This window comes from Drosophila kikkawai, chromosome 2R, assembly GCF_030179895.1.
Source record: "Drosophila kikkawai strain 14028-0561.14 chromosome 2R, DkikHiC1v2, whole genome shotgun sequence".
NCBI lineage: Eukaryota > Metazoa > Arthropoda > Insecta > Diptera > Drosophilidae > Drosophila > Drosophila kikkawai.
Genome location: NC_091729.1, coordinates 18500247 through 18517467, shown reverse-complemented (window position 1 = coordinate 18517467; position 17221 = coordinate 18500247). Strand labels below are relative to the sequence as shown.

The 17221-nt window shown below is 43.0% G+C and overlaps 4 protein-coding genes across 13 annotated transcripts in view; 2 read left to right on the top strand and 2 right to left on the bottom strand.

The window, feature by feature from the left end:
- Nucleotides 1-317: 317 nt before the first annotated feature.
- On the bottom strand, nucleotides 318-4752 carry betaTub56D (beta-Tubulin at 56D). The gene is made up of 2 exons (XM_017169729.3): nucleotides 4579-4752; nucleotides 318-1738 (listed from the first exon to the last, which is right to left on the bottom strand). The coding sequence occupies exons 1-2, from the start codon at nucleotides 4633-4635 to the stop codon at nucleotides 452-454; spliced, it is 1344 nt and encodes a 447-aa protein (XP_017025218.1). The 5' UTR covers nucleotides 4636-4752; the 3' UTR covers nucleotides 318-451.
- Nucleotides 4753-7291: 2539 nt separating this feature from the next.
- On the bottom strand, nucleotides 7292-16376 carry LOC108076682 (uncharacterized). 3 transcript variants are annotated; one of them, XM_070283677.1, is made up of 4 exons: nucleotides 16157-16376; nucleotides 8499-8969; nucleotides 7971-8427; nucleotides 7292-7909 (listed from the first exon to the last, which is right to left on the bottom strand). In XM_070283677.1, the coding sequence occupies exons 2-4, from the start codon at nucleotides 8837-8839 to the stop codon at nucleotides 7493-7495; spliced, it is 1215 nt and encodes a 404-aa protein (XP_070139778.1). In that variant the 5' UTR covers nucleotides 8840-8969; nucleotides 16157-16376; the 3' UTR covers nucleotides 7292-7492. The 3 variants fall into 3 exon arrangements, with proteins under 3 accessions (XP_070139778.1, XP_017025119.1, XP_017025118.1); XM_017169630.3 differs by lacking the exon at nucleotides 16157-16376 and adding an exon at nucleotides 9273-9309; XM_017169629.3 differs by lacking the exon at nucleotides 16157-16376 and adding an exon at nucleotides 9118-9140.
- The window catches only part of par-1, a 33380-nt gene continuing 25616 nt past the window's right edge, over nucleotides 9458-17221 (top strand). For 4 of the 8 annotated variants that reach the window (XM_017169627.3, XM_017169625.3, XM_017169626.3 and 1 more), the window contains exons 1-2: nucleotides 10029-10170; nucleotides 13302-14143. In XM_017169627.3, coding sequence (XP_017025116.1) covers nucleotides 13457-14143 — 687 coding nt within the window. In that variant the 5' untranslated portion in view covers nucleotides 10029-10170; nucleotides 13302-13456. Of the gene's footprint in view, nucleotides 9574-10028; nucleotides 10171-13301; nucleotides 14144-16403; nucleotides 16820-17221 lie in introns of those variants that run through there. The other 4 variants (XM_070283665.1, XM_070283664.1, XM_070283672.1 and 1 more) reach the window with 4 other exon arrangements.
- Nucleotides 11564-12816, top strand: mei-W68 (meiotic W68). Its single transcript, XM_017169631.3, has 2 exons — nucleotides 11564-12005; nucleotides 12068-12816. The coding sequence occupies exons 1-2, from the start codon at nucleotides 11636-11638 to the stop codon at nucleotides 12694-12696; spliced, it is 999 nt and encodes a 332-aa protein (XP_017025120.1). The 5' UTR covers nucleotides 11564-11635; the 3' UTR covers nucleotides 12697-12816.

The window sequence follows — 17221 nt, the reverse complement described above, 5'->3', positions numbered from 1 at the left end:
AACAAAACATTGTATGTGGGCTGCAAATTTCCACTTCCTACGTCAAAGATAATAGTGCCCACCTTTCTCAAGGGCGAATTAAATTAGTTTTTTTTTCTTTGCAAAATATTTACTCGAAAAGTTGAGGCAGGTTAAGACCTCCTAATAAATAACATTCTATAAATAAATCAATTCGGTGAATGAAATTATCAACTATCAACAAACATGACCACATCTCAGAAACGAACCAGCAGGAGGAATGGTTATGTTCGCTTTTTACAGCAAATTAAATACAATAAACCCTCCAAAAATAAAATTATATTGAAAAAGAAGTGTAGTTTAGACTTGTGAACAAAATGGGATCCGACTTTATTGATTACGTTGTTAAAAGAACAAACATATTACAACTGAATGAATTATTTGTTCTCGCATTTTCTTTTTTCGCAAAACATAATTGATCGAGAATGGGGATTTAGTTCTCGTCGACCTCAGCCTCTTGCTCTTCCTCGAATTCGGCATCCTCGTCGGCGGTGGCCTCCTGGTACTGCTGGTACTCGGACACCAGATCGTTCATGTTGCTCTCGGCCTCGGTGAACTCCATCTCGTCCATGCCCTCGCCGGTGTACCAATGCAAGAAAGCCTTGCGCCTGAACATAGCGGTGAACTGCTCGGAGATGCGCTTGAACAGCTCCTGGATGGCGGTGGAGTTGCCAATGAAGGTGGCGGACATCTTCAGGCCACGGGGAGGGATGTCGCACACGGCGGTCTTCACGTTGTTGGGGATCCATTCGACGAAGTACGAGCTGTTCTTGTTCTGGATGTTCAGCATCTGCTCGTCGACCTCCTTCATGGACATGCGTCCACGGAAGATGGCGGCGACGGTAAGGTAGCGACCGTGACGGGGATCGCAGGCAGCCATCATGTTCTTGGCATCGAACATCTGCTGGGTCAGCTCGGGCACGGTGAGGGCGCGGTACTGCTGGGAGCCGCGGGATGTGAGGGGAGCGAAGCCGGGCATGAAGAAGTGAAGACGGGGGAAGGGAACCATGTTGACGGCGAGCTTGCGGAGATCAGCGTTCAGTTGACCGGGGAAACGGAGGCAGGTGGTAACGCCGGACATGGTCAGCGAAACGAGATGGTTCAGATCACCGTATGTGGGCGTCGTCAGCTTGAGAGTACGGAAGCAGATGTCGTAGAGAGCCTCGTTGTCGATGCAGTAGGTCTCGTCCGTGTTCTCCACCAGCTGGTGCACAGACAGAGTGGCGTTGTAGGGCTCCACCACGGTGTCAGACACCTTGGGCGAGGGCACCACCGAGTATGTGTTCATGATCCTGTCGGGGTACTCCTCACGGATCTTGGAAATCAGCAAGGTTCCCATGCCGGAGCCGGTACCGCCGCCGAGCGAGTGTGTGAGCTGGAAGCCTTGCAGGCAGTCGCAGGATTCCGCCTCCTTGCGGACAACATCGAGGACAGAGTCCACCAGTTCGGCGCCCTCTGTGTAGTGACCCTTGGCCCAGTTGTTACCGGCTCCAGACTGGCCGAACACAAAGTTGTCGGGCCTGAAGATCTGGCCGAAAGGTCCCGATCGCACAGAGTCCATGGTGCCGGGCTCCAGATCGACAAGGACCGCGCGGGGCACGTACTTGCCGCCGGACGCCTCATTGTAGTACACATTGATGCGCTCCAGCTGCAAGTCGCTGTCACCATGGTAAGCGCCGGTGGCATCGATACCATGCTCATCGGAGATGATCTCCCAGAACTGAAAATAGGTAGAGAAAAACAAGAGGGGTATTAGAAAAAGCCAAAGTGTGGAAAATCGATATATGATTCACAAATGAGTCATCAGCTTAGCTTATTAAGTCTTTCCAAAAATGGAACCATTGTTTTGACCATAAAAGAGTTCTTTAAATGGCAAATAAGTCGATTGGAAAAGCCATCTGGCTTTTTATTTAACTTTTAGCAAATGAATCAGCTGTAAAATTGATTGTTATTAAATTTTGTCAAAATTTAGGCCATCTGCCACACCTTTTTCTAAGGTTGTTGCCAATACAAAAATGTACTTAAGGTTAGCTGCTCCTATTCAATTTCCTGTACTTTCCGTTGAAAAATCAATATTTTGACAAATTTCTTGTTGTAAAATTCGGACAATGACGTATTTAAAGCATTCAATCTATTGTTGTTATATGGAAGAAACCTCGTTGCTTTATTTCGATCACAAGCTGACGTGTTAATTAATCTACACTTAAGAACCACCTGGTCAACCTCTGTTGGTGTGTAATTACCTTTAAGGGGCAAAACCTCAATTAAAGCTTGGAGAAAGTTTGAGTTTTGAGCACTCAAAACCACACATGAAGCCCATTCATAGAGAAAATTCGACTCGGGAAAGTTCTGGCTCGGAAAGCCAGTCAGCCAACTGAGTTTGTATCTTTATCGATTGGAATGAATGGGCGCACGGGGAGAGCACAGGCCTCAATTATGTATGTACCCAAGTCTAGGCTGGGCTCTAGGCTATATAGCATATACATGTATGCTCGGGCACCTATGTGTGTCGGCGGCCGCCATCATAAACTCTGTGTATGGGCCGAGCTCCGATTAACATAACTCATTCCGCTGCCATTTTTGGTGCGCCACCACCACCATCGATAACGTCATCTGGCGTGGGCTTTGGCTGCGGTTTCGGATCTCGGATCTCGAGGCGCAGCTGTCACCGTCGGCCTGGCCCGGTCCGGTGCGCTACGATCTCTCTTGAATCTTCGGGCGTGGGCCGAGGTGTCTGTCTGCTGCCCCCACGCACAGCCGGCGACCTCAGAGCCGGCTGCTTGCTCTCTACCTTTCCACCACCCCAAACCCCCCAGTTTCCGATTGCTTACATCACCGGTTGAGGCTTGGATCTCAGCCCACTCTCTGGCAGAGACGGAAACGGAGGAGGAGGTGGAGGTACTTGGAGAGAGGCGTCGGCGTTGGCGTTGCCAGAGGTTAAACTGCAGCTTAGAGAGCTCCAACCGCCGACCATCTGGCGCATAAATCGTCTGTTTTTCAGGGCATTACGTCACCGCCCAAAGCAAAGTTTAGCTCTGCTTGTTGTTTATGTCGCGTAAACAAATAAAACAATTTGTGGAATAAGTCTGGTATTGGGAACGGTTCGTACTATGTACGGAGGAAATGCGTGGTTGCCACTCGTAAAAGCGAAATGGTACCGGATTTTATATATAGAAATATTCCCTTTTAAGCCAGCCTTTCTTGCACACACACACACGCAGAGCCTTACTTGGGCACAACAATTGTTATGTTGCAGCTGCTCAGAGTCTAAGGGGATTTTTTTTAGGCGTTTCCGGGGGTGGTTTTCGGCCTATTCTCAGGACATGGCCATCGATTTTCCGGCAAGGACTAGAAACAGGCGATGACACAGCGGATTCGTCATCATGCCGGCTGTCCCTGTCCCGTTATCCCTCCGCCATCTGCACGCATGTGCAGCACCGCCCTTCTAACCTGGCTGTGCTGGTGAGCGGAGTTTGAGTGTATGTGTGGGTATGAGAGAAAATCAGATAGAGACAGATGGCGAATTCCTCTGTATATGGTCATCTCATTTCTGCAGCCTCTCTTCTCTTGCCGGCCCCCTTACAAATAACTGAGAGTTGCAAATTGCAATTTTACTTCGAGCTGAAAAGGTGCTGCGCCCAACATTCATGTATGCATAGCGTCATGACCGAAAAATAGAAAATGTTTTCAGGCCGAAGAGATAAGATAGCGCTGGAGTAGTGCAAAATACAAAAAATCGACCGGGTGGAATGCAAGAAAATCGATAGAACGAAGACATCTGCAGACTCACACACACATTTAAGTGAGCATTTATGGATGAATGTGTGTGTACAAAATACATACCAATTATGTATGTAGCGCAACTCTCTTATACTCTACGAACCGGTCAACGTTCAGCCATTTTAGGTTAAAATGACGTCATGTTTTCTCTTTAGAAGACGCATAGCGGCAAAAACCGGCCGACGCTTACACACACACGAGTGTACGAGTGTGTTTATGACTCTGCGTGTCTTTGGCTGTCGGTGTGTGAGTCGAAAACCGAGAAAAGTACCCTTCACCATCTGTGCGGTGAAATGGCTTTCACAACCAGAGGAAAACTATGAAAGTATTTTGCCGCAGGGAAAATGACTCATGCACTCACCACGCACACATACGCGCAAACAGTTTGATGTAAATGCAGACACACCCAACTATAATTACATATGGCCAGAGTCAACGGCCCTAAAAGGTTACCTTTAGTATTGCTACTAATTTAGGGCGTGCCTAACTGTGGTAGTCGGGTTTGGAACCCAAATCCCCGAAAGGAACAACAAAATGCAAGCATCTTTCCGAAATCGGACAACATACAGACACAGATGCCGGGAGTCGGCGAACGCACACACATACTAATGCTTCGAGATATACATAAATTGCGCTGTGTGTGTGAAAATGCCGGCGGCCTCAATACAAATTTTTGCCACATGGGCAGCTGCCGTGCAAAATGACGCCATTTTGGCAACTGTACTCGGAACGATCCCGGCAAACGGGCAGAAAATCGGAAAATAGTGTGGGAAAACTCACCTTGGCGCCGATTTGGTTGCCGCACTGACCAGCTTGGATGTGAACGATTTCCCTCATTTTGTGTTTGTAGTGGGTTTTTGAACTTTTAACTTAAAATTATCTTTCGCTTATAGCAGTCGAACACAACACAAACTGTCCGCTTCACACACTTTGAAAAATTTTCAAAAATTATTCGATTTTCGGAGAGGATTCCGCCCTTATATAGGAGTGGCGCTGTAAATCGTGCGATTCTTTTGCCCAAATGCTGAAATCGTGGTGTTTTTCTTTGATATTCTTTGGTATTTTCGCCCTGGTCACTCTGAATGTCAAATTACAGGCTTGGGGTCGAATTCTCGTTTTTGGGGTCGAATTCTCATGTAGAGTGTAAAATGTAAGTAAACAAAATTATTCGAAAATTCGGAGAGGATTTCGGAGTAGCGCTGTAAATCGTGCGATTCTTTTGCCCAAATGCTGAAATCGTGGTGTTTTTCCTTGATATTCCTTGATTTTTTCGCCCTGGTCACTCTGAATGTCAAATTACAGGCTTGGGGTCGAATTCTCGTTTTTGGGGTCGAATTCTCATGTAGAGTGTAAAATGTAAGTAAACAAAATTATTCGAAAATTCGGAGAGGATTTCGGAGTAGCGCTGTAAATCGTGCGATTCTTTTGCCAAAATATCAAAATCGTGGTGTTTTTCTCTGATATTCTTTGGTATTTTCTCCCTGGTCACTCTGAATGTCAAATTACAGGCTTGGGGTCGAATTCTCGTTTTTGGGGTCGAATTCTCGTGTAGAATGTAAAAAGTATATCAAAATATCAATATATCGATATCGCGATATTTGGTCACTCTGAAGTTCAAAACAAAAATGTCAAAACAAAGTTTTGCATGCTTGGGGTAGAATTCTCATGTAGAGTGTAAAATGTAAGTAAAAAAAAATTATTCGAAAATTCGGAGAGGATTTCGGAGTAGGGCTGTATATCGTGCAATTCTTTTGAATTGCATGTTAAAAATATATAATATAATTTTTGAAGCCTGGTATTACCTAGCTCTGAGCCCGCGGTAACACTGAAGTCCTCAGCTTCTTTTGAAGTTTTTGGTGAATATTGAAGTTCTAGCAATTTCTTAAGACGCACAAAATGAATTCTGAGCAGTGTTTAAATGATATTTGCAAAATATTAACGGACATTTAAGCAGATTCTGGGTGCTGGGAAGATGCCCTGGCCGAGTTGAAATATTCGATTAGAAGCCATTTGTGTAAGTTTTTTGAAAAAAAGGACCAACATATACATAAATCTGTGATAAATAAACAAATTCTTTTTAGCTTACGATATACTCTTCGACTTTGTAAATTTTTCCGAAGTAATACCCACACAGAGAGAAAGGTGCCTTTTAAATTTAAAAGTACCATCTGAGGACAGTGAGGCATATCGGGCGATCGTATCCCCCGAAGGCTATATGCTCTCTAAAAATGTTGACAAATATGTAAGCAATTTGTTTACTATTAACGGACGTCAGAGTTTAAACTCTGATACTTATCAGTTTAAATATGAAAGTGGATTGTTAAGCGTTGAAAGATATTATTTTCTAAATGGACTAAATAAAATATCAAAAAAGAAATATTATGTGGAACCAGCCTTTAAGTTTCCCTTGTCAAAATGGCCTTTCTCTGATCCGCTAGTTCCAGCCTTGGTGCGCAATAAATTTCCTTGGTATTTTGCCATTCCATGGAGGAATAAAAAAAATAATGACGATCGCATTTTTTCGGTATGTGCCCCGAAATGGGAGGTCGAATTACTTGAGCAGCAGCCGAAATCCTTGAAGATTATTTTATTAATGAATCGCCTACTCCGGCTACATTTCAAAAGTTTGCCAAAATTAACCTGCTACATGATGATGACGGTGGTGCTCCATCAACTTTCCATTATAAACTGGCAAAGGGACTGGGTCAGTCCACTCAGCGAAATTTGGACCCGACTCTCGGACAATTTACGTGCCGGAAGAATCGACTCGTTTCTGGTTGATGGATTCAACCTTCTTGATTGTATGACATCTGAAGAACTGGAGCAGTGTGTGGCTACCACTCGGAAGATTCTGTTTCAAATTCTCGAGGCTCGTTACAATAATACCCGCGAAGATGCGGGGAAACTTTTTAAAGTTAATCTCAAGTGAGGAGTTTTTAAAACAATATATTAATAATTACTTATTGGCTTATAAAATAATAAATAATAAAATAAAAAATAATTATTTTCTATTAATTTGTGCTTAAAACAATAAAAACTAATTTTAAGGCACCGAAATATAAAGAAATTAATGAAGAAAAAAATATTGTATTAGTTTAAAATTAATGAAAAAAATATTTTATATTAATTTTTGTTTGGATCATGAAAAACATTTTGTATAAATTTGTGTTTTGGAAAAACTTTCGTTAATGCAAGAAAAGGTAGAAAGAAATTAAGTTTGGAAAAATAAAAACTTGTTAGTACAAGAAAACATAAAATTAATTAATGAAGAAAGAATTTTGTATTAATTTTTTTTTAATAGAATTAGAACCTTTTGTTAAAGAATGGAATTTCATGCAAAAAAAAAAACATTTTGCATTAATTTTTTTATTTTTTTAATGAAACCCTTTGTTAATGCAAAGAAACAAAAGAAATAAATGAAGATGGAATTTGTATTAAGTTGTGTTATCTTTTTTTTTTAACTTGTAATATTCATTTTTATAACCCATATAGGTTCAAATAGAACATACTTTATTCTATGATTCACTCCGATATGTTACATAGTTTTTTGTGAATCGTATCCAATAGCATAGGTAAAAATGTAAAAATTTAAAGCTGAGAAAAATACGTTCAACGTTTTTGATGCACCCACTTTTACACTTGTATACCTTGCGTATTTACTTTATTTGAGGCACTTAGCGTTGGAATTCGTCCTCTATGGCGTCTCCAGAATCCCCTGCTGGTCAAAGTGCACCAGACTGGCTCTGATTGTTTGACGAACTCGCTCGTTCTCGAAGAGCAGTCGTCGCCTGATCCTCATTTTCTCGGAATCAGCAAAGCTAAGACAGTTGAAACCCTCGCTGGCCTCCGCCGAGGCACAGCAGGTGGGAAGCTCACAGGTGACGGACATGTAGCCGTAAAACAAACACCGCTGCCACTCCGCCTTCAACTGCTCGAAAGTGGGCTTGGAGCCGGTAAAACCACACAGCCCCAGGGTTTCCGTGAGTGCGTCAAAGTAGTACTGCAGAAGCTCATCCTTCTGGTGGAGCAGCAAGTCCTGCTGCAGGCTGGTGTGGAAGAAAAAGTGCAGGTCGATGGCAGGACTGCCCCAGAAGCAGTTCTGAAAATCCAACTGGAAAAGAAATAATTTATTAGAGGCTGATCTCTAACAGACGACATACAATACCACTCACCAGGACAGCCCGCTTGGTGGCCCTGTTGACCATTATATTATTCAGCCAGACATCCCCATGAACAACAACGTTAAAAGCCGAGGGCTTTGGATCCACCGCCTCCTGCATGCGACGTGAATAAGCATCAGGTATCTGGGCCTTCATCTTCTTGCTTATCTGCGGTAGTTCTCCGGCAAACAAATTGGCCGCAAACTCGGTGGCATCAAACATAATTCCTCTTATAATGGGATCGGTTATTCCTTTTGAGTAGGCAGATGGCGGAAGCTGCTCCACTAAGGAAAGCTGTTCCTGCCGAAGGACCATGGAGGCGCCATGAAACTGAGCTATCTTTCGCAAACATAGTTTGGCATCTTCAAGGTCCAAACCCTGGAAACGATCCAAAGTGACGTAGCCCAGTGCGCCCAAGTCCTCCAGAATATAGACCTCCTTGCCAGGTGACACCTCCGCCAGCAGGCAACTGATAAATCAAGAAAAATAATATAAATTAGCTTTATAGTATATTATCAAAATTAAATTCTTCTTACTCACTCTGCGTTCAGTTTGTGATCGACCAGGTCGGATGGAGCCTTCTCGAGCACCTTGGACATGGCTGGAAGCACCTGTTCGAACATCTGCTTTTCGCTGGAGCCCAATTCAGCTGCCGCTGGCATCAAATCTTTGATAACATAGTGCCCCGACTCGAGATTTGCTTCGGCAGACCTCCGAAACTTCAAGGCCACCCGATGGATGACACTGCAGAAGTAAGCCCCACTCGGGACTAAGGTTTTGATGTTAAAGTCCTCCACTTGAAGCTTTTCACAGGCGTAGAACGCGGCCAGTGCCCTTTCGAAGGACTCTTTATTGTAGTTTTCCCCTGTTTTATCACCCATTTCCGGCCTGTCCGTTCGCCACAAGCGACTGCGATCGACTGATGGCAGTGCAACAACCCCCGACGTTTTAGAGCCACTTGATAAGATCAACGCACGACCTTGCTTAATTTCTTTAGTGGAAAATGGCAGCCTAATGGAGATTAGATTAAAATTGATTAGAATCAAGAGAAAATGGAGGGATAGGGGGGCCGAAATTGGGAAATCCCTTGCATCGGAAAAGTTTAAAATTCTGGGCCACGTGGAGGTTAGATCTAGAATCGGTTTTTATCTGCAATTACTGTCCCATCAGCTTATCTTGTTATCTTGTTTTGGACGTTAATCCCATACTGGTAGTGCGTGTTAAAAACTTGTTATTATTATTGCATTTGAAATTTCACTATAAATTATCCCTTAAATCCCCTTTGTCGGGCAATTTAAAAATAATGACCACTACCAGAATATAAAAATGATTTAGCACTATCGGATTAAATTGGTTTTTTTAGTTTTATTTATATAACTGGAAATCACGTTATATTTATTTTTAAAATAAAAATATCAACTTTTAACGTCCCCAGTCGCAATGCCTCGGTCTGGCAACCCCCTTTTTTGGGCCTTTTTTAGGTCGTTTCGTTCGCCCAGCTGGTCACACGCAACCACACAATATGGCTGCCGTAATGTGAATTTTTTGGGGAAAGAAAAAGACGTCCATACATTTGTTGCTGCCAAAGGAAAATAGTAATATTTAACTGCATTGTGTATGTGTTTCGGACGAACGTCGTGCGTCAAGTTGTTGCCCCCACGCTGTCGCCCGTCGTAATATATCAAATTACCCATCGCGGATACGAATATATAGCGAATTTCCATTTGTTGCCCGTAGTGCAGTGAGGAGGACAGGGACTACGAATACTCGTAATTTAAGTGAAAATCGGTGACGGGACGACGGGTTCGAAGGCATCATCGCGATAAGAATATAAGCAAACGAAAAGTAAAGAAAAATCTGATTGAAAACCAGAGCGCTGCGAGCGAGAGAGCGAGCCAGCTAGCGAGCGAGCGAGCGGGAGCGGGCGAGTGAGCGAGTGAGAAAGATATGTATTGCATTTGCATTTCGTTGTGTGTGTCGCTGTCGTCGCTCGGTAAAAGTCGGCCTTTCCACTAACCACTTTCGGAAAATCGGAAAAACGGAAGAGCAAAACGGCAAACGGAAAGCGGAAAACAAAAGACGACAGCGAATTAAATAATAATGCGTTACATCGATGCCCCAGAGAGTGAGTGAGAGGGGGCAGAGCGAGCAAGCGAGAGCGACCACGTCCCCGCTTTTCTTGGCCGATCGGATCGGAAAATTTATTTGATTGGTAAGTATAAGAAGTGGCAGCGCCACCGCCACCGCCAGCAAATCAATACTTTAAGGGGCTGCCATTCCGTTCCATTCCGCCTGCTCTCTTTCGTTAGTTTTTCTTGCCCATTCGTTGGCGTTGTCTCTGCTCCCACTCTCTCCCCTTTCCCTCCCACTCTCTTGTCCGCCAACTGAGAGAGAGAGCAGAGAGGCGACCAGACCACCGCCCCCGCTTCCGCCCGCGGCGGCCCAACGCAAAATAAACTCTTGTGTGCGTGCTTTGTAACGAGTACAATTTTCTGCACATACAAAAAAGAAAGACCGAATAAAGAAATTCACATAAATTTATGGTACAATTGTCGCCCTCTTCCTCACCCACTCTCTTTTTATTTTCACCGTCTGTGTCGCCGTCTCTTTTGCGAGTGCGTGTGCGAATGTGTGTGTTAAATTTTAAAAAACAGTTGTTTTCACGGAAAGGGAACTTTCGTAGCGTTGCGTTGCGCTGCTCGCGCCTCTGTATTTTTAGACGGCAAGCTCCTTTCGGAAATTATTTATAACCCCCCTCGAAATGTTTCCACGCAACAATTTACGCGATAAACTTTTACAAACTATTCAAAGTATATGCACAAAACCCACTTATTTTCGTCTGTAAGTTCCGCCTGAGAATCAACTTTTCCCACTTACATACTACGTATTTGCTTACGTACATACTTGTGAATGTATTTATGAAATATTACTGTGCGTAGGTCGGCCGGAGGGCGTGTGTGCGGCGGCCCACAATTTCCACAGACACAGCCACACACATTTTCCTTGCGGAAAAGCATTAAAAATGCAGGCCCCTTCGGAATCGGGGGCGTGGCACCTCTCCCCAATTAATGTGCGATCAATAAAAGCACTTACATATTCCCAACACTCTGCCAAAAACTCTTTTAACCTCTCTGCCCCCATTTTCATCCTTTCCGACAAAATCTGGGAAAAGTTCTTCAATGACAAAGGAAACGAAGTTAGGTTAGCTGCTAAAATTTTCGTGTTGTTTGTATTAATTATAAGTGTGAGGTATTAATTAGGACTGAATAAGGTTGACAAATTCCCAAAAAGTTTGCTGTGATGCTGTTTCTTAGTTCCATAAATGAAAAAAATTAACCTTAATTCTTATACATTAACTTAAAAGTGAATAGAAACGTGAATCACAACAATTTCATTGTCATTACCACATCGAAAGTACTGAAAGTCGATTAAAAAAGATAGTGAATCATTAATAAGAAGTAATACTTGGAAAAATACTGTCAAACTTATTTACCTGGAATCGAAATAAGCTGTGATTAAGATATATAAACTTTTATTGTCATTTATTACTATTATTTATGTCATAAACATTTCGAAACCTAATTATAATATTTGTATACTTGAAGACGAAAAAAAAAAAACACTAGAATCGGACTTAATATCCAAAAATTATTATTAAGTTGTGCAAACTAAAGAACATGGGTGAATTTGCGGAAAATTTAGAACGGATTGCCCTGGATCTTATAAAAAACATGGTGCGTGGCGACGCAACTTTAAGGGTTCCCCAGAACCCGGCTTCAGTCGTCGCAACCAGACCATTTCGACGAGTTTCCTATAACAATCGCAGAAGCCGGCACAGCTTCTGCCTACTGGTTTACATGCTGGCCAAGACGCATCGATTGCAGGTGCACGGAGGCAGCTACACCGTCCGCGGACTCTACTATGGCGATCCGCAGCTCTTTCGCTCGCAGTCTAGGATTGCATCAGCTCGCCTGGATGTCTGTCGCATGCTGGGTACTTCCCCGCTGCAGCTTGGTGTACTGGCCGCCTCCAAAGGTTTAATGGCAGGTAAGCACCTCCTGACCAAAGGCTCCTCTTTTCGGTTTCTGATCGATTGGTTCTCCTCACAGGCAATATCCGGCTGCTGATGGTCAATGGGGATGTTCTGGACTGCAGCTCATACGGTGGCGCCATGACGCTGCCCACGGATCCCGAGAAGGTGGACAGCATAGAAACGCAGGCGGATCTTGTGGTCATCGTCGAGAAGGAGTCGGTTTTCGAGAGTCTTGTATCCGGGAATATATTTTCAACTTTTGGACGTAGCTTGATCCTCATAACGGGCAAGGGATACCCTGATTGCTGCACCCGGAGGATTGTCTATAGACTGGCGCATGAGAATCGCCTGCCCGCGTATATTCTAGTGGATGCCGATCCCTTTGGCATCGAGATAATGCATACCTATCGTCACGGCTCCAAGGCCATGAGCTTTTCCAGCCATGGACTTGCCACACCTTCGTTGCGTTGGATTGGGCTCCACCCCTCCGAGATTCCCGTGCTCGGCCGCCAAGCGGTTGCCTTGGGCACCGGCGACAACAAAAAAATCAATGACCTTCTCGCTCGCAGCGATTTGGAGCCGGGAGTGCGCCAGGAGCTGCGCATAATGCAGGAGGTTCAGCTGAAGGCCGAAATTGAGAGTGTCATCGACTTCCTGGCCGACGACTACATACCGAACAAAATCAATCGCAAATTATATTTGTAAAAGTCAGAGGGATTCCCCTTTTGACAAAGCGATAACTCAATAGTTCATTACTCTTAAGTTGAAAGTGAACAATCTATAGAAATTTGATAAGAATATGTTGTTAATGGTAAGGAGGGCCTCCATCCGCGTAATCGTTGAATAAACAAATTAAAGTATAAATCCGCTGATTACGCAAATAATGAAAAAAGCAATTAAAGCTTTAGTACCCCTTGGATTATGTTCTGAGATCAAGGTTTATTGACGATGTGGTATAAGTAAACTTGGGAATGTCCAAGTCAAATAAGATCCTAAAGTATTTTAATATTATTGAAGAAGTTATTAGGTATTGACACATGCTTGAGTCAGTATTGGTTACCATTTCATTGTTGAGAGCTTGCTAAGGGGTGGTATTTTAAATCGAAGTGGAATTGAAGGAATATATTTACGTATATGTAGGTGCTGGCCAAATCAAGTAGACAAAGGAGATTGTTTATGGTGGCCCTAAATATTTTAGTGCCTTGAGGTCGGCAATCAGAATTATTCGGGTTACTGATAGCGTTAATGGTCTGACTAGCACGTGAATGACTTTTTAAAATTTTTATTAATTTGCCTATTCTTTATTGCAGATGTAAAGGAGCTCCATGTATGGGAGAAACCCACTGGGCATTTGACTAATCTCAAGCGGTGAAACTTGAAAGACTCCCCTGAAAATACTCGAATCTCACGTTTGTTGTGGACTCACGCAACCGCACTGAATCTCTAAAAGCACCTGGACAACAATATGTCGACTGCAATGCGTACCACACTGCAGCCAGTTCCTGAAGCCCTGCCAGCGGAGAGCGTGTCGAATGGCACGGCATCCAGCGTTGCGGCACCGGCGCCGCCAGCGTCGAGTGCCACAACTGCGGCGCCACCGTTGGCCGCCGTCTCCAGCACAAACACCACCTACGCCACCAACTCGATCAGCACATCTTCGCATTCTGTCAAGGATCAGCAGCAGCAACAGCAGCATGATTCCGTCAATGCCAACATTGTGTCACTGCCACCAACGACAACGTCAGCCGCCAACACGACAATGATGCCCATCGTTACGTCCTCGAATACGGCTAGCAGCAATAGCACTGCTGCCACGCCGACACCGACCTCGGCGGCGGTACCAGTTGCAGCGACAGCGACAACGGGATCGGGAACGGGATCAGTTACACCCGCGCCCGTTTCGGTGGCATCGGCCAACACCAATCACTCGCACCAGCACAGCCACCAGCACCACCATCATGTGGCCAACAATATGACCACGGATGGCGCCCGATTGTCTAGCAATAACTCGTCGGCGGTGCCTGGCTCTGCGATCAACCACCACCACCACCATGCACCTGGCAGCGGTGTGGCGCCTGCCGTCAACAAGAACGTACTCAGCACCCATTCGGCTCACCCCTCCGCGATCAAGCAGCGAACTACGTCCGCCAAGGTGAGTCCTTATTCCATTTCCGAAACTCCCGTATCTGTCACCCGTCTCCGTCTCTATATATCGTCTTTTTTGGGAGCCATGTTCGTAATCCTATTGCTCAAGGTTCTGTGGTCGGGGGTCTTTATACTCAAAAGTATTCATTGACTTATTTATAAAGTTAACTTCCGTTAATAAATTCACATTAACATTGTATTGAAAAGCTAGAATATTTTATTTACATTTTTGGAAATTGTTATAACATTTAAAGTTCAGAAAATAATTAAAGCAATTAAGGAATCAAACATTTTAAGGTTTTTACTAAAATACTATATTAACTTTATTGAACTTTTGTTATACGATTTTTTATATTGGGGGGATTCGAACTTGGCTAGCTAACTTAAGGGTCAACCCCATTTGTCTCTTGTGACGTATTAAACATGTCCCAGTTTCTTGTAGGGGAGGCGGTAAACGTATTTGTATACAAAAATGCATCATCTTCATCTTCTGTTTTAATATTTAAATTGTCTGAATTATTCATTTGCTTATTTGTACCATTAAATGTATTTCATGCTAAAAGGAATCACAACAAATCCCGTATAGATTGACGTATTTCGGAGATAAGATTTGTGAATTCAATGTCAAATCAGAATGAATTGAATATATGAATACGTATTAAAACGTTTAACAATTTCTTGGTAATGTTGAGATCTTAAAAACTTGAGTGTGGTATTTATAATAATGAATGATTATCATTAAAGTCCCCATTCATTTATTATTTAACTAAGAATTGAGCTTACGAAATGGATCTGTAATACAGTATCGTAACGGAAGTAATACTTTCACCAATGACTACTGCTCATCAAAGCCCCTTTCGTGACATTCAATAATTATTATAGTGGAAACTAAATCGGTTAATGTATGAAATTACTGTATAGTTAGTTAGCGTCTGTAAAATGTGGGTGGCTTAGCACCTTCTTAAGTTCTAGTATCATATGCTAATGGAGGGCAACAAAACTAAGAGTACTTGCTAATTGGTAATCCACACATGGTCTACAGAGTATTTTGGGAGAGAGACTACTTGTGTGAGTCAACAAAGCCGAGTTGATGTTCATTCATTCAAAAATGCAATTATAATACATGAGCCATGTTCGATACTTCCAACACATCTATAGCTCCATCTCGCTTCTCTAGTTTCCGATCTCTCTCTATCTCTTTGTTGTCTAAGCCAAATCCGTGAGATCTCTGGTTTTTTTCAACACAAGCATACAACTGTTTTGATTTTAAATATTTTTCCAGCGTATGTGTGTGCTTTTATCAAGCATACACACTTGTTATTCTTAGTTAGTTGTCATGGTGTGTGTAAATAAGCTTAACTAGCTGCCTTTGTGGGTGTTAGGTGTAAAATCGTGAGATACTATAGTTATAGAGGTCTCAATCTCAACTTTCTGTATTAACTTTGGTATTTCTCACCATCTTAGTTTTTCACAGGCTTCTTTGGTTCTCCAGTTTTGAAATCTGTTTGGGTCTCTGTTTCCATCTTCAAAATTATCCTTTAAATTTTATAAAACATTAAAGATTTCTATTCGTAAATCTTTCTTCATATCTTTAAGAATAATTCGTATAGAATCCATTCGAAGCTTTGAGGATTTTCTTTCAAGATTTATCGTTTAAGAAAGATTCCAATTTAATTATTATTTTCTTATGTCTCCAAGAATCTCGTTTTGAAATCAATCCTTTTTTAATAACCGTTTTGGAGACCTCCATGGGGCTCTCAAATTTTTCTGCTGAATTGTTTATTATGTTTTAATTTTTTTTTTTTTTTTGCTATGGATATTTAGTGGACTGTAAGCTCGGCTTGCAGACGAGCTGTCTCTTCTTCTTCGCTGGAGATCCCTTTGTCAAAGCTCTCTCTTTTAAGTTCTCTTTTGGAAGTTTCTCAATGTTTGGCGAGCAATGTTCCTACAAGTTTTGCCGTCAGTGCGTATGCGAGTGTGTGTGTGTGTGTGTCTGTGGCTATGAATCACCTGTAATTACCTGCAGATTGCATTCGCTTCGTAGGGTGTGTCGTTGTCTTGGATAAAATCAGCAACAACAACGACCTTCCCAGTCGGAGAACTTTGGCGAAAATGCCAAGCTCGCTCGCCACATCCACATAACACAGCCACACAACATCCACACACACTGAAGCGCCCAACCACAGTCCACAATGGCAGCCAGCAGCAGCACAGCGATGGATGGTCGAAAGCTTGTTTTAGTATTAAGTTCCACTTCATTCGTGTGGTCACCGTCGCGTTCGCAGCGCCGTTGTTTCTGTTTCGGTTTCGCTTGTCATTATCCGTCGCTCTCCACCGATATCGTCGCCGTACAGAGCTATATTGTAGTTGTATCGTTATCGGGTTTTGTTTTTTTTTTCTTTCCTTTCCCCTTTTCCAATTTTTAATTCGCCTCGCCCACCACTTATTATCGCACAAGCACAAGGGACGACGACGGAGGTTACGTCAAAACAATACAAAATAACACAAAAACAAGCAAATTATAGTGTAAAAGTTGGAGAGATTGTAATAAAAGCACCAACGCGCAGTTCGCTGCCGTAATCCTAGTCCCGATCCCGAGTTACAACATCCGCGATAAAGAAAGTCACACACTGGTTAATCTGATCTGATCAGCGAGCAGCTCAGAATGAAATCAAGGGCATGAGTACGCAGCTTAAAATAAACCAAATTGACGCGGGGAAAGGTCACGGGAACCGCGGAGCAGTCACAGTCACAATTTACAGTCACTAAATATGTACAAAGTACACACGCACGTGTGCGGCGGGTTCTATTTTCGAAGTAAATTCGGTTAAATAGTGTTTAATTTATAAAATTTCCAGAGTGAGCTTGGCTTATGAAATGTGTGTGTATTTGTGTATGGGTTTACGTACTCAATATGCGTGTGTGTGTTGCTGTTCCAGTGAAATATATCCGTTTAAGCCAGCACTATATCTCGCAGAATATACATTGAGAAATGAGCCAATTGCGGGTGATAAGTTAATTTAATTATAAAATACCAGTACGAAAGCAACAACAAGTAGTAGTGCAAGCAAAAAGAACGAAAGCG